A 23,978-nucleotide genomic window follows, 5' to 3' on the forward strand; every position below is an offset into this window, starting at 1 on the left:
TGCAGCTTTAATTGCATTGTGAATATTAGGCTCCCAGCGTGAAGAATAACAGCTTATTCTTTTTGAGATAATGAGGGAACCTGAAGGATGAAGTCTTTCATGCCATGCTCATTTTAATCAGAAACATCAAAAAATAAAAGTTGCCCTTGGCAAAAGTATAAACATCAAGCTTTTTTTCAAGATGTTTGATCATATATTTTTTTCTGTAATTTTAGGCTTCCAGTAATTATCCCCAGGATTCGCCATGACCCCAGCTCTGAAGGAGGCAACAACAAAGGGTATCTGCTTTTCATCTCTGCCAAGTGCCATGGAATCTGACAAGATGCTGTGCATGGAAAGCCCTAGAACTGCGGATGAAAAGCTCACGGGAGGAGACACTTTCTCTCAGATGCTGGGATTTCCGGCTCCTGAACCTAGTCTAAATACTAATTTTGTGAATTTAAAACATTTTGCCTCTCCTCAGGCTTCAAAACATTTTCAGACAGTTCTCTTAATGAGTTCTAATTCAACACTAAATAAGTATAATGAAAATTATAACCAAAAGAAAGTAATGGAGGCCAACTGCTGTAAGCTGAAAAACGTACTGTGTAATGGCAGCAGCATTCAGCTCAGTAAGCTCTGCCGTTCTCATCCTGAGAATGAGTTCATCAAAAAGGAGCTCTTAGATGGCACAAGCCATTGCATGAAAGATATACAGATCGTTCTGGATTCCAATCTCACCAAAGATGCTAATGTAGATAAAATACATCTGCAAAACTGTAAATGGTACCAAAAGAATGTACTTTTGGATAAATTCACTGACACTAAGATTAAAAAGGGCCTATTGCAATGTACTCAAAAGAAAATTGGACCTAATCACTCAGATATGCCTGTTATTTCCTCAGCTGCTGAGAAAGAGGAGGAGGTGAATGCTCGTTTGCTTCATTGTGTGAGTAAACAGAAAACCTTGCTCAGCCAGGCTAGACGAACTCAGAAACACCTGCAGATGCTCCTGGCCAAGCATGTTGTGAAGCACTATGGTCAGCAGATGAAATTTTCTATGAAGCACCAGCTGCCCACAATGAAGATCTTCCATGAACCCACCACAGTTTTGGGTAATAGTTTACTTGAACACACTGAAATTAAGCCAGAAGTCGACATACTGGCTTCAGAGAATAAGTTTTTGAATGATACAAACAATGGCTTTGCTCATTGTACAGCTGCAGAAATCCAAAGATTTGCCCTGTCTGCTACAGGGCTGTTGTCTCATGTTGAAGAGGGTCTGGATTCTGATGCCACCGATAGCAGCTCAGATGACGAGTTGGATGAATATACCATTAAAAAAAATGTGGCAGTGTAAGTGTAAAATTACTAGATTGTTTTTCTATTCTGTATACAGTAGCAATCATCTTGCTTTCAGGATATGTTATAAGAAAGCAGGTTTTCTAAAATCTTACTACAATAATCTTTAAGTTATAAAACTGGTGAATTTTAAAAAATGTTTTATTTTTTTCTATACAATATATTTTGATCATATTCTTTTCCTTCCCTCATTTCCTCCCAGCTCTTTCCCACCTCCTTATCACCCAACTGGATGTTCTTTCCCTTTCTCAAAAAATAAAACAGAACAACAAAAAATGAAAAAGACAAACTGAGAAAAGAAAATAAGCCAAATTTTATCAAAACAAAACAAAAAGCACACACAAACACAAACCAACACCCTGTTGTCCATTTTGTGTTGGCCAACTATTTCTGGGAATGGAACCTTTCCTGGGAGTGTAGTTCATAGACCCAGTAACACTGCATTGGGGAAAACTGACTTTCTGGTTAGGAATGAAACTTTGTGTCTCCTTTCCTTTCCAGGCTAGGACTTTCTCTGGCTTGAATTTGTATAGTCTTGTGTATGCTGACACTGATCTCTGTGAGTTTATATGTATATCCTTACTGCTGTGTCTGGAAGATGCTGTTTCTTTGGAGTCACTCAGTACCTCTAGTTCTTGCAGTCTTTCTTCCTCCTCTTCCCTGAGGAGAAGGGGTTTGATAAAGACATCCCATTTAGGGCTGAGTGTTCATTGTCCAGTTGTTGATAACTCGCAGTTGATAACCATCTACTGCGAGACGATGCTGCTCTGAGGAGGGCTGAGTGATGCTGTGCTCTGTGGCTGTAACGGTAGGACGTTAGGAGCCATTTTATTGCTATCTTCCTTAACAGACGAGTAGTAGAGAGTTTTCCCATAGGCCTGTCACCTGTCTAGTCTCAGGTTCTTGGCCACTTTAGCAGTGTCATGTATGGTTTTTGTGACATGGAGTGGGCCTTAAATCCAGTCAAATAATTGATGGCTACTTGCATAACATTTATGTTACTATTGCACCAGTATATTTTGCAAGTTTGTCATATGTAGGAAGGTTTGTGGCCAGTTGAAATGGATGACTACGTTTCCCTTCCAGCATCATGGACATGAGTAATAGGGGAAGAGCTTCTCGTTATGCACCAGCCTGATTTCTCCTGCTTGATGACGTGAGGAATTTGTCTCTTCAGTGATTATGCCTCACCATCAGGTTATGAAGAGTAACCAAGAGCCTTGGCAATAGCCTGTCATGTTTTATTGGGGAGGGGAGGTCTATGGCTCCTTTGGCCAACGACTTAACAGATGTAACCCTTTCCTGGCCTGGAGGTTTTACTTGGTGGTATGTCTACTTGGGATATTTTCTCTCATTATATGTTGACTCTATTTAAATTACTTTCATATATGTATATTAGGAAGCATCCACAGTAGTAAGTTTCCATATGACTTTCCAAAAGACCTTTAGTATTGTCTCTCCATATTTCCTCCTTTACCCTGCCTTTCCTCCCTCCTCTCAATTTAATCTTCCTAGTCTGGTTTTCCTTTTAGCCCTCTATAACATTATGCTCCATTTTTCCTTATTTGGAAGATCTCTTCTCCTCTAGTCCCTCACTAGCTACTTAACTTCAAGTTATTCATATTGAAACATGCTATCTAAAACCTAAAACGTATAAGAGAAAATATTCATTATCTGCCTTTTTGGCCTGGGTTACCTCAGTCAGGATTGCTGTTTTTAGCTGCATCCATTTATCTGAAAATTCTATGATTTTTATTTTTCTTAATAACCGAATAATAATCTGTTGTGTAAACCCAGCACATTTTCATTATCCTTTCATCAGTTGATGGATATGAAGCTGTTTCCAGTTTCTGGCTATTATGACTAGAAAAGCAGTGAGCATGCATGAGCAAGTTCCCAAGAGTAGGATGCCTAGATCTTGTGGTAGATCTATTTCCAGCTTCCTGAGGAACAACCACACTGATTTCCATAGTGACTGTATCAGTTTCCACTTCCATCAGCAATGAATAAATGTTTCCCCCTTCCCCACATCTTTGCCAGCATGTGCTGTCATTTGTTATCTTGATCTTGGCAATCCTCACTGGGGTGAGATGAAATCTCAATAGTTTTAATTTTCATTCCCCTGATGACTAATGATGTTGGACACTTTGAAAACATTAAGTATATCATTTGTGTTTCCTCTTATGAGAACTCTGTTTAGTTCTGTATTCCAGTTTTTAATTGGACTATTTTCCTGATGTTCAGTTTTTCCATTCTTTATTATTGAAATTAATCTTTTAACAGAAGCATAATTGATTAAAGATTTTCCCCCATTCTGCAGACTGCCACTTTGCTTGAGTGACGGTGTCTTTTGCTCTGTATAGAAGAAGCTTTTTATCTTCATGAGGTTCCATTTATTGTTGTTCTTAATGCCTTTGCTGTCAGTGTCCTGTTTAGAAAATCCTTTTCTATGCCAGTGAGTTCAAGCCTATTCCCCACTTCCTCTTCTGTCAGGTTTCTCTTCTGTAAGGTTCAGGGTATCTGGTCTTTTATTCAGGTCCTTGATCCATTTAGAGTTGAGCTTTATGCAGGGTGACAGATGTGGACCTATTTGCAGTCTAAATGTACCATCCAGGTTGACCAGCACCACTTGTTGAGCGTGCTGTCTTTTCTTCAGTGTATATTTTGGTTTCTTTGTCAAAAATAGGTGTTTGTATGTATATGGAGATATGTCTGGCTCGTCAATTTTATTCTGTTGAATAATTGTGTGTGTGTGTGTGTTTGTGCATGAGAGAGAGAGAGAGAGAGAGAGAGAGAGAGAGAGAGAGAGAGAGAGAGAGAGAGAGAGAGAGAGAGGGAGAGAGAGAGATCTGAGACAGAATTTCAATTTGTAGGTATGCTGGCCTGAAGCTCACTCTGTAGACCAGGCTGTCCTCCAGTTCACAGAGATCCACCTGCCTCTGCCCCCTGAGAGCTTGGATTAAAGGTGTGCATTAACCACCCCAGCATCTATTTCATGCCAGTCCCATGCTGTTTATTTTTATTGCAGTTGCTCAGTCATAGAACTTGAAATCTGAGATGATAATACCTTAAGATATTTTATTTCTTAAGATAGCTATATGTGTGAATCAGTTATGCTAAGTGTGAGCCTCAGGATCTTCTGCAAAAACTCCATAGACCTTCTTTAGTCTATTATGTAAAATGATGTAGTATGTGCACCTAATGACATTTACCTGTATACATCTCTGCATTAATCATAATACTTAAAACAGTGTGAATGCCATGCAAGTAATTGTTACACTGAATTGTGTAGGGCATAACAACAACAACAACAACAACAACAACAAAAACCCCTACATGTTCCATATAGAAATAGTTTCAGAGATGATAGGAATTTTCTGTACGTTTGTTGTGTAATACACTTCGTATAGCTATTGAATTCTCAGTTGTTATAATGTGCGATTGCTTGAATCTGTAGATGTTACAAAATCTATGGATATGGAGTAGTAAACATTATTTAAAAGTAGTTACTTTACTTTCCAGGAAAAACATAAAGGAATAGTAATAGGTATAAGTAAGCATTTTTCTATCCTTGGATGTAATTAAAGCCTGAACCTTTAAGAGATTACATGGGGTTCCCTTGTTAGCTTTGTGAATCTAATAGTTGTGAGTGCATGCTACTTTCCAGAGGGTAGAGTTGAGATGGAGCCCGGGCCGTCCTTGAACGCTTCATACTCTTGTCTGTGCTTCCTAACTGCTAGGTTCCATGCATGCCTTTGATCTGCTAGGGCTTTGTTTGTTTGTTCTTTTTTTTGACAAGAGAGAGTATGATCATATTTCAGTTCATAATCTTTTTTTCAGCCTGTCATTATAACAAAGTAAATGGAAAACACATTATTTCTTCTACAGTATGCGATGATCTTCTATTGAAGACTAAGTGTTCGTTTTAATTTGACTTTAATGTAGTTGCATGGAGCACAATTTCAAATTTCTTGGGATCTGTTAATGTTGTTTGTACATGTTCCTGAATACAACTGTGACATTTGGGGCAAAAATAGTCTGTCATTTTTTTCAAATTCTTCAAAATGGATAATCATTATAGAATTAGAAACGATATTGTTTTTACTAATTGATATAGAACTAGTGTATTATTTTTTTATGAGTGAAATGTGACAAAGTGAGTATCCCTATCTTTTAAAAGTGTTGTGATGTCACTATAACTGAAATTGCTTGGATGTGGGAACTAACCAGTTATTAAGTGCAAATTATTGTTCAGGCTGCCATTTTGCTAGTTAGTTATATATTATATCTCATTTAGTTCCGTCAACTATGGGATGTGGTTGCTACTATCCTCATTTCACTTAAAAATGAGCAATCCCTCCAACACATGGCCATGCTCATGCCTCAGATTTTCACCAGAAGCAGGAGTTGCAATGACTGAGTTGCGAGTCTTGGACTTTTATTAAAAGCATCAGCTAAACAACCTTTTTCCTAGAGTACCAAGTGCCAGCCACTGCAGTACAGAGTCAGTGGGGACAACCAGTGCATTTGCTTCCTAGGGTACCAAGTGTCAGCCATTGCAGTACAGAATCAGTGGGGACAACCAGTGCATTTGCTTCCTAGGGTACCAAGTGTCAGCCATTGCAGTACAGAATCAGTGGGGACAACCAGTGCATTTGCTTCCTAGGGTACCAAGTGTCAGCCATTGCAGTACAGAATCAGTGGGGACAACCAGTGCATTTGCTTCCAGCTTAAAATAGACTCACAGCTGGATCATTTTTATGTTTCGTGGCTACCACATGCAAAAAATTATACTACAGCAAAGATTAAGGAATCAAAGCACAATAGAAAACCACTAGCTCATAAAGAACAAAGATTATTTTAAACATAGCAATAATGAAGGTGTCACTAAGAAATCTGTACCTATCAATAGTTAATTCTTGACTGTAACCAATCAGCTTCTTAAGAATTGCTGAATGGCCAGCCTGGTCTACAGAGCTAGTTCCAGGACAGGCTCCAAAGCTGCAGAGAAACCATGTCTCGAAAAACCAAAAAAAAAAAAGAATTGCTGAATGGATTGGGGAAAAACAAAGACCCAACTATAAGCTCTTTAATAAGAGATTTCAGCTTTAAAAAGACATATAATGTACAGGGAGTTAAAAAGAAAATATACTCCATGAATATATAACCTAGAAGAGAACAGGGCTTAGCTATACTAGTAGCAGAAAAAAAAAAACAGACAAAATCTGTAAAATTATATTATATTATATTATATTATATTATATTATTATATACTAGTAAATAGTTTATCAAGAGATAGAAAATTATAAATATGCACATACCCAATTTTGGGATAACTAAAAGGAAAAAAAAAATGAGACTGGATCTCCCTATATAGCCCAAGCTGTTGTGGATTAATTCCTGTGTTCAATTCCCAGCAACCACGTGGTGGCTCACAACCATCTGTAATGAGATTTGGTGCCCTCTTGAGGAAGAGACCTGGTCAGTCATTCTCATCAACTTAGACCATGAAACCGAATATAGACAAGTTCAACAGAACTGCCATATACAGGCTGCCCATGCATGCTTCAGCATTGCCAGGGCATACATCTCAAAAAAAAAAAAAAAAAGAAGTAAGTCCTAAGTTAGTGCAAGGTAAGAAATAATAAAGATCAGCACAAAAACAATTGCAATAGAGACCAAGAAAGCAACTGAAAATATCAAGTTTTTGAAAGCTAAATAAATTTGATCAGTCTCTAGATTTAAACAAACATCAGGAGTAAGGGGTTAGAGGTGATTGAACAGAAATATGAAGGACTATAGTTTTTTATTAGGAATATCTGTATTCCAACAAACTGAATAACCTAGAATAAGCACATTCATAATATATACATCTAATATCAAGATTAAATGATGAAAAATAAAAAAATTGAACCTACCAATGTTGAATAAGGAGATGGCAACACTAATAAAATATCTACTACCAAATGCAGGAATCTGATGGCTTTATTGTTGGGTTCTATAAAACATTCAGAGAACTAGTAGCAATCTTCAATTTATTCTAAAAATTGGATAGGCAGGACTGCTTCCTAATTCACTGTATGAAGCCAGCCCTACCCTAATAGCAAAGCCAGATAAGATTGAAAGAAAAAGTAAAAAAGGCCAGTATCCATAATGAATATAAATGCAAAACTCTTTACAAAAATAAATTAAAGGATTTAATTCATAAATTAAAATAATGAGCCATTGTCTAATGGAATTTATTCTTTAGATGCAAAGATAATTCAACATGCAAATGGTGCATATTATGTTAACAGAACAGGAACAGAACTTTACATGATCATCTCAATAAATGCGATAAAATTGAAACAATTCAACTTTTCTTGGTTAAAATTACCCACTTAAAGTATAAAAGGAATGTATCTTGTAAGAGTCACATGTTAGAAGTTCACAGATATCTTAGTGATAGCTAACTTAAAAGCTTCCCTTTAAGATGAGGAACAAGACAAGGATACTATTGTTCAGATTGGTACAAGGAAACATTTTAGACCAGGAAATTTATGAATCACAGATACATTACTACTTGTGTTTATAGAGGGTAGAGAGTCTTAAGGTTAAAGAACTTACAGATTTAATGGCAATGTCTTCATAAATGACACTTGTATTAGGTTCTCACATGGTATTGGGGGTGGACAAGTCCGCTGGACTCTTGTAAGGACACCTATCCTGTGATGAAAGCAGAACCAGTTGTTTCCCAGTAGATGCTTCTTAAAATCACAACATTGCTATTAAACTTCAACATAGGAAGTCTGAGGGGTATGGACGTTCATTCTGTAGACTCTGCTTCTTCCCAGTCAAGACTAGAATTCCTAACCAGATGATAGAAAAGGACATATAAATGGGAAAAGAAGATACTAAATAGGCTGTTCAGACATGTTGTGATCCTCTGGGAAAAACAGGTTTCCTGAAAATCGTTAGAAATATGAAATCAGTTAACTTGCTATATACAAGATCCATGTATAGAAATAGTATACACTAATCCAAAACTGAAAATGCAATCAATAAACATTCCTTTTACAGTAGCATGAAAACAAAGATAATTTAGGATTGACTTCAATAAAATCAGTGAAAGATGTGTATACTAAAACCTATAAAATATTGGTAAAATATCAATGTAGACACAAATGGAAAGATACTCTACATTAATTATAGGCATTGTGGCATATGCCTATAATCCTATTCTTCAGTTCTTTCTCTCAAGGCTACTTTTTTATGTCCAATTCATCTTGGAGAAAGATGCCAGGAATACAGTAATGAGAAATGATAAATCTCTTAAATGTTGGAAAAATTGGACAGATATCTACATGCAGAATAATGGAATTGAATCTTTATGTCATTACATATTCCCACATTATTTCAAAATGGATTAAGGTGTAAACATAAGATATGATTATGTAAAACTATGATAGAGTGGAGAGGAAAAGCTTGATACATAGTCTTGGCAAAGATTTTCTGGATCTGGGCTTAAAATACAGGCAACAAATGTGAAAATAGGCAAATGGGATTGCAGTAAATTAAAAATTGATACAAACAAAAGAAACAATATAAACAGCCTATAGAATGGGAGAGAATATTTACTAATTATACAACTGATAAGAATGGCCAAACTACATATTCAAGCCAGACAAACAGTAATAAGAAAAGAGTTAAAAATGATCAAAGGTCCCTACTAGACTTTTCTCTAAAGAAGACATACAAGTCACCAACAGGTACTTCAAAACAAAGTAAATGCAACTTACTATCACTAGTTATCAGAAAATACCAATGAAAACAACAATGAGATACTGTCGTGTTGTATGGTTAGTAGAAGGGTTGTAAGTACTGGAGAGAATATGGAGTAAGGAGAACTTTGCAAATTGTTAATAATGTAAATTAGTTTAGCCATTATGGAAGAAAGAAATTTCTTCAGGTAGATAAAATAGAACTACATTCTATATTCTAGCAATCCTACGTGGGGTATCTATCCAATGGAAATGAAATCAGTAAATTGAATTCATTTCTGCATTACCATTTTCATTTTTATCCACAATCAAATGCATAATGGAATATTATTCAGTCTTTTAGAAAAGTGAAATATATCATTTGTTAAGTGAATATAGAAGTCACTTAATATAATTAAAAAATGAGTGTAAAATCTCACAAAAAAATCTTAAAAAGTCATAGCATAGAAACTCGAAAGGTTAGTGGTTACCAGAGCTGCCATAGGCTGGAGTTGGGGGAGAGAGAAGGAGGATGTTGGCAACAGTGACAGTTTTTCGATTTAGAAGTAAGTTCTGGAGCTCTTTTGTCAGACTGTGTACTGTTTGTATGCTTGAACGCCACTGAGAGTAGATGCTAAGTGTTGTCACAACCAAAGTCTAAGTGTGGCAAGGGATATAATGAGCCTCATCTACTCACTTCATTTCAGTTTGTAAAAGAAGACCTCACACTCTATACAAATAATCATGTGCAATTTTTTGTCAATTTTCTCTTAATCTCTTCAGCTTTATCTTTATTTAGTGTTCAGTCTACATAATTGTCTACTTTGTTGAACAAAAAAGTATGTGTGCTTGTATGAATACACACAGGATGCTTATTGAATTATTGATTTGTCTTTAGTAAGGATGCTTCAGTGTGCTTTACAAATTCACTATGCTTTTGTTTTTCCATGTCCATAGTTGTAAATGTTCCATATTACACAAGAATTGTACATCAACAGTTAAGAGTACCTAACAGACCATTAAGTTTCAAAGATCTATTGCTGGGTGGTGGTGGTGCACACCTTTTATCTCAGCATTCTGGAGGCAAAAGCAGGTAGATCTCTGTGAATTTGAGGCTAGCTTGGTGTACAGAATGAATTACAGGATCTCTAGGGCTACACAGTGAAACCCTGTCTTGAAAGACAAAAGAAAGAAAACAAAAACCAAACCAAACAAAAAATTCTATTCAAGAGAAAAGGGTGGTAGTGATAGTATATATAGATATATACTCCAACTTCTTTCTTCCTTTGTGTTGAGTGGGTTGAGAGAGGGAAATGGCGGGTGGGACTAAATTTTCTAGGTGATTGTGTGAGTTCTTTTAAAGTCAGACTAGAAGCTTAATTTAGCCAGTTTACACAGTGAATTTTGCCAGGGTTCTAGACTAAATTACATTGTGCCACTTTTTCATCTACATTTGAAAACCCTTTAATAACCCCACCCCTTAATGTTCTTTATCATTAGAATACCTAAAGTTCACTTTTCTTTCCTTTTTCTTTTCTTTTTGTTTCTTTTCTTTTTGTGGTTATGGGGGAAGAATCTTGCTGTGTAGCTCATGCTGGCCTTGGATCCGCTATCCTCCTGCCTACAAATCGCTAAGTCCTAGGATTAGGGGCTTGAGCCAGCATGTCTGGGAGACAGTGAACACTTTAAGAACTTAGGATCTGGGTCTGGAGAGATGGCTCAGTGGTTAAGAGCACTGCCTGCTCTTCCAAGGGTTCTGAGTTCAATTCCCAGCAACCACATGGTGGCTCACAACCATCTGTAATGGGGTCTGGTGCCCTCTTCTGGCCTTCAGACATACACACAGACAGAAGAATATTGTATACATAATAATAAATAAATATTTTTTTAAAAAAAAACAAAAAACTTAGGATCTGATCCTAATGGCATAAAATACTTTTGAAGGAGAGAGTTAGTAAAATATATACTAAACTGTCATAGGAGGGGAACCTCCACATACATAAATTTTTTCTCACTTAACAGTAATTAGGCATGCTCAAGATGCTGGCGAGGATCTTTTGGCTTTATTATCTCCCTAAGATCGTTTTGCTGCCTGCACTGATTGACTAGGACTTCATCTCATTCCCACACCCAGCTATTTTTAAGGAGCCACTCAATTATACTTAAAGGCAAGGTCCAGCAGATGCACAAGTTACTTTTGCTTACCTCTGAAAGTCAGACTTTGAAACTTAGATTTCAAAGCATGTCAGATTGGGAAGTAGAGTCTCCAGCTGTTTTTTGTTCAGGCCTCAGAGTTCTGTTACCAGAAAGTTGAATGTGTTAGTGGGTATCTACAATCCCAGCATTCCAGATGTTGAGACATGAACCTGAGGGCAGTTGGGGCTATAAAGTGAGTCAAAGCCTGAACTACACAGTATGACTCTCAAAAACCCCCCAAAAGGGGCTAGAGAAGATGGCTCAGAGGTTAAGAGCACTAGCTGCTCTTCCAGAAGTCCTGAGTTCAATTCCCAGCAACCACGCGGTGGTTCACAACCATCTATAATGAGATCTGGTGCCTCTTCTGGTGTATATATGTTAACGGAACATTGTATGCATAATAAATAAATGGATCTTTAAAAAAAAACAAAAAAGAATGGGGGTTTTCCTCACAGTGACCCTTTAAAAAAACACCCCAAAATAAAAATGATTAGATATTGAGAGAGGGACTGCATGTATGCTGTCTATTTGGTTATCTTTGGCCTTCCATACAGCCATGTACTCCTTTCTCGTACATAAAACGTCTCAGTTTTTCAAAGATGACAAACTAGGACCCTAGAGCGGAGTAGAGTATTCCTCTATTATGTTCAGATGAGGTTCACTGTAATGTCATGAGCTACAAATTAATAGGCACATTTTGTATCCCTCTGCCCTTCTGTATCTTACATGATGCACTAAGGACAGGAAAGTCACAATAAAATTCATAGGAGGGCTGGGTAAAGGATGATTGGGTAAATTGCTTGCTATGAAAACATGGAGATCTGAGTTTTGATCACCCACCACACATGTGAGAATCTGTGTGGAGCATAGGTGTAATACCAGTGTTGGAAGATGGAGGCAAGGAGATTCTGGGATTCAGGGATAGCTGCCCACAGAGTGTAGTTAATTGGTGAACTCCAGTTCAACCAATGAGAAACCCTGTCCCCAAATCAGGAGAGCACTCTACAAAGATACCTAATATCTACCTCTGGCTTTCGCGGGTGCATCCAATGTCATACACATAAAATTTGTTAGTTAAAAAGAAAAGTGGATATGCATAATAGCTCCCAGTCTTTATAACATCAAGACTTGCAGTAGCAGTGAAATAATGTCTTAAAGGGACCCTAATTTTGCTTTGTGAGGTGACAGTCTTTTCCTTTGTTTCTGTAGCATCTAATGTTGCTATCCAGAAATGTTATATTTTTTTGCTGACTATGATTTTATAGTACACATTATGGGATGTTACACTACATTCATAACCAGGATCCCTAGTGTTAGTTTCTGTTAGTCTTGTGGTAACTTTTGCTTTTTTTTGTTTCCATTTTTTTTAATCTAGTAAGTTATATATGAAAATACCAAAGCCAAATTTCTCCTTTGCTGGTAGTTAAGCTTTGTTAATTTGCTATTTCTTCAGACCATAGATCTCATCGTCAATTTATTGAGTTGTCTTATTGTCAGGTTTACTGTATACTTGCTTGAAACAAGGCTTTAAAAAGCAAGATGAATTTGGTGCAGTTAAATAAGTCAATAGTTTAATAACCACCCAAACAAAATTATTTTCTAGAGAAGGACCACATAGAACAAATAGTTTGATTATTTGCAACAATATTATCAAATATTACTAAAGAAATATAAAACATGCTAGACATCATTTAGAAACACTAAATTGATAATTAACAATCTTTCAACATGAAATTTCAGGCCTAGCTATTTTCACTGATAAAATATTTTGAGATGAATTTGCAATAATCACAATTCTCTAAAACTCCTTGAGAGGATAAAGGAGAAAAAATTTACTTCCAGTTCTCTATGAGGCCAGTGTTAGCTTGATTATGACACTACACAAAAATATAAGAAAGCAGCAGAAATATAGCCAACAAAACATCCAAAGTAAATATCAACTAGAATGTGGCACAATATTTTAATCATGACCACATATGTTATGAAGCAAAATGTCTTAACACTCAATTTAAATAAAAATATCAAAAGTAATTTGACAAAATTCAAACCCACTTAATAATAACAACATATCTATTACATAGACCCTTTCTCAAGACAAAACAAAACCCATTCAGATTAGTTTTACATAAACAGATATAATTTAGGGCACCTCTCATTTGCCTATTTAACTATTTGTAGACTGGGAATGAAGTTTTCTAATAAGGTAAGTTTTTTTTTAATAAGGTAAGTTTGATAAAGGAATTACACCAATAAGATAGCCCCGTCAAATGTGGACATGGTATTTGCACAGGCATGTTATTAAATCCTTTGGGAAGCAGAAGATGCACATGAAAAATTAATCTTCAACAGGTATTGGCCAGCAGACCCATGAACCCAATCTTATTTAGTTCCTATTTTGAAAGTAGTTACATTGTAATATAGCCACCCATGATGTATGGCCTATAGGTACTCTCATATTACAAAGGTAGAGCTGAATAATTGGTCCACAAAGCCCAAAATATTTGTAACCTCTGATCTAAAGGAACCCAATTCCAGGGAAGAACACAATTTTTCTAGCTGAGCAAATACCAGTTGAGAAGGTTGACCTGGTTTATTTTTCTAGGACAAATCTTTCTTTTCTTTTACATAGTTATTTCTTATACCTAGGTATTCTTTTTTGATTTTTAGTCATCATTAATTTGCTCTATTAGTCAGGTAACAAAACGTGTTAAATGAAAGATTAAATATACATGTCTTTCTTTAGATCTTGGTAATAATACATCCAGTATTACCAAGACCTAAAGATGTAATACTGGTAATACTGGATGTATTACTAAGACCTAAAGATGTAGTACTGGAATACTGGAAAGCTCTTGCTTCAGTAACTACACTTCAAAGCCAAAACTAGACTGTATGTTCAAGTATTAATGTGGTGAAGAGCATCTGCTTTTGCAGAGGTCCTGGACTTGTTCCTGCACCCACCTCCCTAAAGTCCAGTTCTAGGGGCTCCATGATCTTTCTGGCTTCCTGTGGTGCTGGGCATGCATATGGTGTACGTGTGTATATGCAGGCAAACTCCCCCGCATAAACAAAATTCTAAGATAAAACAACAACTCTGGAAATTGCAGCCAGAATTACTTAAAATGTGTAATATTTCCATGAGCGAGTTAAGCGTTGACTATAAGCAAGCAAGATTGGAAATTTAAAGCATAGACTAGCCTTTGGGAGACTTACTGGTTTCTCTCAGTCCAATGATGTCCACACATAGATGTGTTTCCCTTGCTATTAATTAGAGATGGGACTACAACCAATGGTCACCAACCTAGTGGTCTATGCGTCCTCTGAGATGCAGAGAGCCATTATTCTTAGAGGTTTAGCAGTCCAAACTTACATACTAGTTACATTGTACAGGTTTTCTGATATATCATCTGCGTTCTTATTGGTTTACACATAAAATTATATCATTTGTTATATTTGTTGCTTATTTAAACCATATTTTGACCTTAAATGCAACAGTTGTCATTCTTCAAAAAGCCAGCCATATCCTTATCTGTTACATGTTTACAACTTGATATTTTTAAGAAAATGTTTTCAAAGACAAGATCAAGATCTCCTGAGTAAATTGGGAGCATGGGCATCTTGGAGTAGGGTTGAAGGGGTAGGAAAGAGGCAGGGAGGAGAGCAGAGAAAAATGTAGAGCTCAATAAAAATCAATAAAAAAATCTTGAAAATGGAAGAAAAGAAGATGTTTTCAGCAAGGAAGCATGTTGGATGAAAAGGCTGGTTTACTCCCTTCCCATCTAGCGAACAGGCTTTTTAAATCATTCATAGTAAAGTGTAGGATCAGTTATCCATTGTAAACATTCATAGTAAGTGTAGGATCAGTTATCCATTGTAAACATCCATCCACACACCATAAATCTCCAACATGATTTTGTTCATTTAAATTTAATCTAGCATTGCATCAAATTAACTTGATAGGATTTGTAAACATAATAATGTGTGACACTAACTTCAGTGACAGTAACTTGACCAGAAGTATAATATGTAGAAACGAAAACTTTTTTCTTTTTATCTGATCATTTGTCGTCAATTTCATAACCAAGTCAAACTGAATGTTAAGAAATTTTCTAACTGAAGCAAATGGAAGAATTTGAAAGAAGACCTGGATGGAGGTGGGTGGTTCTTGGACTTCCCACAGGGCAGGGAACCCTGATCGCTCTTTGGAGGGAGGGGGACTTGATGGGGGAGAGGGAGAGAAATGGGAGGCGGTGGCGGGGAAGAGACAGAAATCTTTAATAAATAAATAAACGGAAAAAAAAGAAGACCTTTGCTTTCCTTCTGGTCTCTTCCATAGAAAGCTCCCATAATTCCATTATTTTTCAGTGACCTTTATATCTTATTTATCATCTCAGCTTCTCAGTCCAGCCTATTTTCAGATTGTTTCCATTAGAACAGTTTATATTTAGTAACAACTTAGGATCATAATGTCAGTGCTTGAGCACAGCAGACATGTAGTGTGGCTTATGCCTTGGGCGATCCCCCACTGTCTAGAATGCTTTTATAGCTATCCTGTCTACACCACTGGATCTGAAGGTCCTCAGCTGTATAAAATGAGAGTCAGTTTGCTCATAGCCTGTTGTCAGTAGTGGTCACTTGACTCCAACTTAAGTACAAAAAATACAGGGCTAGCACATGAGATATTTGGAGATAATTTGTACCCCAATCAGTTGTATCTTTCTTCCACCTTGTCATGTCTCACTGTAAGGTGTTGGTAGCCACATTGCTTGGGAAAATAATTTTGTTATTTTTAAGTAGCTTCTAATTTACACTAAGCCAAATTAATCTCACCTGTGCAAGTTGTACATGGTATGGCTCTGCCTTATGTTCCAGACTTAATGCCTGGCATTTCATACTGCTAAATATCTATATTAAGTGAATTTTAAATAGACACTCTCCCTTTGTTCATATTTATGAAAGTCTGATTTTTAAATAATGGACAAAGTTTGTAAAATTATAATATTGATTGTAAACTGAAAATGTAATAATGTCAAGAGAAACTGCTGTATATGTTATTTTCACTCATAGTATAGGCAATTAAAATATTTTAAAAGTAGCCTTTTAGAAATACTGATATAAAATTATATTTATTATATTTATTAAGTACTCTGAATCTAAGTTACAATACTTGCCTTGATTATCTGACAGAAAATTGTTTCTACAATATGTTCTCTGGCTGAGTTTATATGAATATTCCATTATAACATTTATTATTACTGTTGTTGTTTTCAAAACAGAGTCTCACTATGTAGCTCTGGTTGTCCTGGAGCTCCTATATAGACCAGGCTGCCCTTGAACTCACAGAGATCTGCCCGCCTCTGTCTCTTGAGTGCAGACATTAAAGGCATGCATTACAACACCTGGCCTTTTTGTTTTGGTTTCCATTATATATTTTCTAAACTTTAGCCTTTAGAGTAGTTTTGGGTTCACAGCAAAACTGAGTAAATATCATAATCCCTATATCCTCTCTGTTCCTACAAATTACTCAGAATCAACATTCATACCAGTTACTGTCATTGATGAACTTATATTGATATGTTTATTATCACTGTAATTATCATTATGGTTCATTGAGGGGTATATTCTATGATTTTGATAATACATAGTAGGTACTTATTTTGAAAAAATAAAGGTTCATATGTTTTTCTACTATGTAGTTATTATGTTCTATTTTGTAGTTATTAGCTCTGAGTTATACTTCCATATTTTTAGTGATACTTTTTCCTTGGTAATCCATATCAATTTTTGCTCCTTTCCATTCTTCCCCATTTTCATCCTCCCCCATACCTTGTATGTTTCCACTTATTTATTTTTCTAGTTGATGCAATTACAGTATTTTCATGAAATAATTCGTTTGTAATCTAAATAAATTACAGATTCAAAGATTGCCCTTGTCAGAAGCTAGAAGAGTCTTCAGCTTTTTTTTCAGAACGTATATAAAAGTAGAGCTCCTTATAAATCCTTTGTGTTCTCTGTACTGGAGAGCACAGTCACTAGAGTTTACCAAGATGTCTATCTTAATAAACACCCAAAGACCCATGCATGTGAGATAATTATTTGAAATGTAAGTCTGGTCGTGGTGGCATATGCCTTAGGTCCAGCATTTGGGAGGCAGAGACAGATTTCTGTGCATTTGAGGTTAGTCTGGGTTACAAACCTTGTTCTAGGACAGCTAAGGCTATCTAGTGATGAAATACTATTAGAAAAAAGAAAAAAAGAAAAGAAAGAAAAGCAAAAGAGAAGGAAATGTAGAGAATTCATATTTTGTAAATTATTGTCAATGCCTGTAAGTATTGGGTAACCAAATATATTGCACCAAGTAAATATTACATAGTTAAGTACATTACAGTTTATTAAATGAATTTATTAAATGAAAATAGGTCAAATAGATTGTTTAATACATGGTATCCACTTTTACATGTAAGATTCTGGTTTTTTTTTTAAATTTTTCTTTCATACATTACATGCCAACATCAGCCTCCTCTCCCTGCTCTTCTCCCAGCCTGCCCCTCACTTCTCCCTCTGCCCCAGATCCACTCTTTTTCCTTTCAGAGAGGAGCAGAGCTCCTAGGAAGATCCACCGAACATGGCATAACACATTACAGTAAGACTAGGCACAAACTCTCATGTCAGGACTGGACAAGGCAACCTAGTAGGGGAAAAAGGGTCCCAAGAGCAGTTAAAAGAATTAGAAACACCCCCACCTCCACTGTTAGGAGTCCCACAAGGACACCAAGCTACACAACTATAACATATGTGCAGAGGACCTAGCTCAGACCTATACAGTATCCGTGATTATTGATTAGGTTTCTATGAGCCCTGTTTAGTTGATTCTGTCAGACATACTCATCTACCCCTCTGGCTCCTACAATCCTTCCCTCCTTCCCCTTTTCTGCAGGGGTTCTCCACTCTAATGTTTGGCTGTGGGTCTCTGCATCTGCTCTCATCAGTGGGTGGATGAAGCCTCTCTGAAGCTATTGTGTTAGACACCGATCCTAAGAGTATAGGAGAATATCGTTAGGAATCCTTTCATTGATTTTTTTTTTCTTTTGGTCAGTCCTGTTTGGTTCATCTGAGGTCTCTGGCCCTGGTCCTCCAGGCAGTATCAGGCATGGGCTCTCTCTCATGGTGTGGGCCTCAAGTTGGACTGGTCATTAGTTGACCACTCCTACAAGTTCTGAGGCACTATTGTCCCAGCATATCTTGCAGGCAGGACAAATTGTAGATTGAAGGTTTTGTGGCTGGGTTGATGTCCCGGTCCCACCACTGGAAGCCTTGCCTGGTTACAGAAGATGGCCAGTTTAGACTCTGTATCCCCATACAGAACAGATTTTATGGGATGTTGGAATTACCATTTTTGTTTCATTTTCCTTATTGGCTCAGCCCCATGTAAGCCCTTAGCATTAATAACATATTAAATTATGGAGGGATTACCCTACTGTTAGGTGTGTAATATTGACTACAGCCAAGTACTTGTATAGTAGAAAGGTAAGGACTCAAATTTTATCTACTTTGATAAGAAGTCAACCTGCCATCCCTGATGCAGTGTAGTTAGTTTGTAAAAGAAACAGGGTTTCATGCAAGTGGTCAGGGAAGTTATAAAGACTTTGAAGAGCTAACTGACTTTGTGCTTTGACTAACAGTGTTTGCTTTGTTCACAGTAACGCTAGTACTGAATGGAAGTGGCTTGTAGACAGAGCGCGAGTTGGCAGCCGATGGACTTGGCTTCAAGCTCAGATTTCAGAGCTAGAATACAAAATCCAGCAACTAACAGATATTCACAGGCATATTCGTGCCTCCAAGGTATTATCAGTATGGTTTTATTTTTGTTAAAATTGTTATGTGTATAATTTCTCAATTCTTCACACAAAGTGATTTTTCTTAAGTTTTATAACAGCTAGTTTAAGATATTCATACATTAATTTCTTAAAACTGATGCTACTTTTGTAAAGCCTTTTTACATATTAAGATTATTTGATCATACTTTTTAACAAGAACTGAGTTCTAGTTGATAAAAATAGTATACTTCTTCCCAAAAATGTTGTTATGATCATATATGTATATATATCACAACTTTCCATCTTATTCATTTTATTTGTACAGTTTTATAGTATTAAGTACTTTAATAATATTAGGCATCCATTTTTATAACTTTTCATCTTTTAAAACTGAAAATTGTATACCTTTTAAACAATGACTATCCAGTTTTTCTTCTCCTTAACCTTAACTTAATAATCATGTTTGTTTATAAGTATATCATATATGTGGAAACATAATAGTACTTATCTTTTTATGACTGGTTTACTTTAAAGGTTACTGTCCTTCCAGTTTATGCACACTGTAGTATATTTAAATTTCTGTAATGGGCATTCCCGCCCAGCTCCCTCACAGCTAGCTTTACACCCAAAATAACAACACACAAATTGTATTCTTTTAAACACTGCTTGGCCCATTAGCTCTAGCCTCTTTCTGGCTAACTCTCATGTCTTGATTAACCCATTTCTAATAATCTGTGTAGCACCACGAGGTGGTGGCTTGCTTACTGGGAAGGATCTTAACCTGCGTCCATCCTGGAGAGGAGAGCTGTATCAACTCTCACTGTCCTCTTCCTCCCAGCATTCTGCTCGGTCTACGCCACCTATCTAAGTTCTGCCCTATCAGGCCAAGCAGTTTTCTCTATTAATTAACCAATGAAAGCAACAGACAGATAGATGACACTCCCACATCAAATTTCTTTCCTTTTCAAAAGCTGAATAGTTGTGTATTTATAACATTTTGTTTATCCATTGAGCCAGTGAAGTTTAAGTTGTTTCATGTTTTAACTGTTGTATTCTGTGAATAGTGTAAAGTCTAACTCTTCAAGGTGCTCTTTTCAGTGGAACATGATGTGTGCCTTTAATCCCAGCACTTGGGGAAGGGAGGCAAGTGAATTTCTTTGAGTTTAAGGTCTCCTTGCCTATGTAGTGAGTTCCAAGTTAGCCAGGGTTCCATAGTGAGAGCTTTTTCCAGAAACAAACAAACAAAAATACACAGCACTCCTTCAATTATTTTAGCTATACATATAGAAATGGAATTACAGGATTGTATTGTAATTCTATTTTTAATTTTTAATGAACTATATTATATAGTAGTTCTAATTACTATAAGTTGTGACCAACATTCTGTTGTTGTTGGGTTTTTTTTGCTTTTTTAAATGATGATATTACATGTTGTAAGGTGATATCTCTTCAGTTGTAATTTATATTTACCTAATATTCATATCAATATTAATGATGTTGAGGTTATTTTTATGTTAACTGGTTATTTTTATATATTCTATGGAGAAATATACATCAAATCTTTTGTTATTTGCTTTGTTGTTGCTGAACTTTAGGGGTTCTCTATATTCTAGATGATAATTGCTTCACTAATATGTGATTTCTAAATCTTTTCTACCATTTGTTTGTTGTCTTTTTACTTTGTATATATTACTTTTATGAATTCTAATTTATCTATTCTATTTTTATTGGTGCCTTTGGTGTTACTATGTTTTCTTCAGAGTTATGGTTTTAGGTCTTACATTGAGGTATTTGGGTCTATTTTGAGTTGACGTTTGTGGCGTTACATAGAGTTGAATTTCCATTCTTTTGTGGCATTAGATAGAGTTGAATTTCCATTCTTTTGTGTGTATATTTCCAGTTTCCCCAGGGTCAAATTAGTTGAAAAGATTTTGCTTTTTCTACTGAATGGTTTTGACACTATTCTTAAAATCATTTGACAATATATGCAAATATTTTATTCTTTGCTCTATTTGTCTGTTTATGGTTAGGCTATTATTACACTATTTTGATAGTCCAGTCACTTTAGAATCAAGGAGTGTAAGTCTTCCAGTTTTTGGTTTGTATTTTTATTTATCAAATGAAAATTCAACATGCCACATGAGACACAGTGAAAGCATGCACCAATTTTGCAATACTACCAGCTGAGAATCCTTTCTCTTTTCCAGCATTTGATGTGGGTTACTTTGTTGGTCTTTGCCATTCTAGCTGGGATCATATGAAATCACAAAGTTGTTTTGATTTGCATTTTCATAACGCTAGGGATGATGAGCATTTTTAAAGACATTTCTCAGTCATTCCGCACACCCCGCTTCTTTTGAGAACTCTCCATTCCAGTTCCAGGCCCATTTTTTGAATGAGTCATTTGTTTTGTTTTTGACTGTTTTTTGAGTTCTTTGTATGTTCTAGATACTAAAAGTCTGTCAGATGTGTAGGTGGTCAACATTCCTCCCCCGTTCTTTGGGCTTCCTTTTACCTGCTTGTTTTCTTTAGCTTTGCAGAAGGTTTTCACTTTTATTAAATTTCAGCGATTGTTGGCCTTAAATCTTGAGGAAAATGGAGTGCTACTCAGGAAGTCCTTTCCTATACCTGCACCACGCAGGCACTGCCTGTGTTTTCCTCTAGCAGTTTCAGTGCTTCAGATTTAGTCTTTGATTCATTTGGAGTTAAGGTTTTGTGCAAGGTGATGGATAACGGGTCTAATTTTGTTCTTCTACAATATGGACAACTAATTTTTCTCAGCACCATTTGTTGGAGATGCTTTCTTTTTTCCAGCCTATGTTTTTGGCCTCTTTGTCAAATATTAAGTGCCCGAAGTTAAATGTGCTCATGTTTTAGACCTCTGATTTTGTTTCATTGGCTCACATGTCTGTTTTGTGCCAATATATTGTTTTTATTACTCTGTAATATATCTTAAAATCTGAAATTTTAATCTGCCAAGCATTGTTCTTTTTGTTCAGAAATTTTTGGCTATACGTGGTTCTTCTGTGGTTCCATATGAAGTGTAGAATACTGTTCTTTTTCTGTTTCTGTGAAGAATGGATGGGGATTTTGATTTGGAGTGCACTGAATTTGTAAATATATTTTTGCAGAATTGTCATCTTTCACAATGTTCATGCTAACAACCCATGAGCAATAGTGTCTCTCCATTTTCTAATGTCTGTCTCTTTTTTGTATAAATTTAAAGTTTTCATTTATAGATTTCCCTCATTTCCTTGGCTTGGTTTATTCCTAGATATTCTCTGAACCTATTGTAAGTGGGAGTGTGTCCATGATCACCCTCTCTGCATTTGCTTGTGTACAGAAAAGCTATTGATTTGTGCACATTGATAATGTTATGTTGCTTGTGTTTATCATTTCTAGAAGTTTTCTGATAGAATCTTTAGAATCTCCATACTATATCGTCTGAAAAAGGGGACAGTTTTACTTCTTTCCATATTTGTATTGAAGAATGTGTTTTTAATTTTTTTCTTTTTCTTTTGAATGTCTACTCATATATGACTTAATATATGGTCTTTTGGGGAAAATTTACAATGTATACTTAGGAATCTATATGCTGCTATTGTATAGTTCTATGTATAGCTGTTAAATCTAGTTGACTGTTTTAGATCCTCTGTTTATTTTATTCTTCAATAGTGAGTTATTATTGTATAACTATTTCTTCACTTTTATTATGTTTTGCTTCCTCTATTTTGGTCAATTATTAGCTGTATAAATGTTTATAATTGTTATGTCTCTATTGACTGACATCAGTATTGCCACCCTGTTCTCTTTTGCTTGCTATTTGTGTGGTATGTTTTCCTATCAATTTCAGCTTATTATACCATTGGATTAAGTATTTCTTCTAGACAAGTTTACATTGATATGTTTTTATTTGTCTCTGTTGTTCTGTGACTTTTCATTGGAGGGTTTAATCAATTTAGAATCAAAGTAATTAATTACAAGAATCAATTTCCTTTTGACATCTTGCTGTTTGTTTTCTGTATGTTGTATGACTTTCTTGTGACTCATTTCTTGTATTACTGTCCTCTTTTTGTTCGTTTTATTTTGTATTTATTTTATTCTGGGGCAAAATTTCACTATGAAGTGGTAGCTGGCCAGGAAGTTGAAATGGAGATCAGGTGACCTTGAATTTACATACAGTCTCCTACTTCTCCCAAGTGCTGGGGTTAAGGACTTGTAATACCATGCCTGGATTTACTTATTTTTTGGTGTTGAAAGTCCTTCTAGTTTTTTTTTGTGTATATACTATAGTTATTTTATTTGTGGTTACTACTTAAGATTGCTTCTAACTTTACAAAACTTTCCCATTCTAATTTGAATTTATAACAGTACAACTTCAACAACATATAGAATTCTCTTCCTTTCTTTATAACAAAATTTCACTTTTGTCTTTTATGACATAAAACATAAATTAATAATTCTTTTAAATATACTGATCTCTTAAATACTAATAGAAGACAAAGGTGAAATCACAAGCCACTGTTTCAGTATTGCTATATTTTATAATTCTTCTCATGTATTAACTTATATGAGCTTTTTATTTCCAACTTTTTCTCAAAAATCTCAATTATCAAGCTGAATTTTTTCTTCTGTTTTGTTGATTTTCTCCTATGTGTTATTCTCTTTTCTCCCCAGGTCATAGATTGATTTCCTTATTTTATTTATCTGTTTGAGTCCTCTTTGAGGTCATTGATCATTTTTTTTTTATTTTGCTAGTAAACTTTTTAGGTTTTTATCTGGGCTTTAGTATGTTTTAATTTAGTAATTATTGTTCTTTAGAGTTGGTTTTGTATATTTCTACATTCACTCTTGGTTTGGGTATCTCTTCTAGTTTGGGAGAAAT

At 35.7% G+C, this 23,978-nt stretch overlaps 1 protein-coding gene across 4 annotated transcripts in view; it reads left to right on the forward strand.

Annotated features, from left to right (window-relative positions):
- The first annotated feature begins 244 nt into the window (after positions 1–244).
- Positions 245–23,978, forward strand: part of Kansl1l (KAT8 regulatory NSL complex subunit 1 like) — a 72,175-nt gene continuing 48,441 nt past the window's right edge. For all 4 annotated transcript variants that reach the window (XM_026786430.1, XM_026786431.1, XM_026786433.1 and 1 more), the window contains exons 1-2: positions 245–1,335; positions 18,977–19,118. In XM_026786430.1, coding sequence (XP_026642231.1) covers positions 245–1,335; positions 18,977–19,118 — 1,233 coding nt within the window. The remainder of the gene's footprint in view (positions 1,336–18,976; positions 19,119–23,978) is intronic.

This window comes from Microtus ochrogaster, linkage group LG4, assembly GCF_000317375.1.
Source record: "Microtus ochrogaster isolate Prairie Vole_2 linkage group LG4, MicOch1.0, whole genome shotgun sequence".
NCBI classification, from domain to species: Eukaryota; Metazoa; Chordata; class Mammalia; order Rodentia; family Cricetidae; genus Microtus; species Microtus ochrogaster.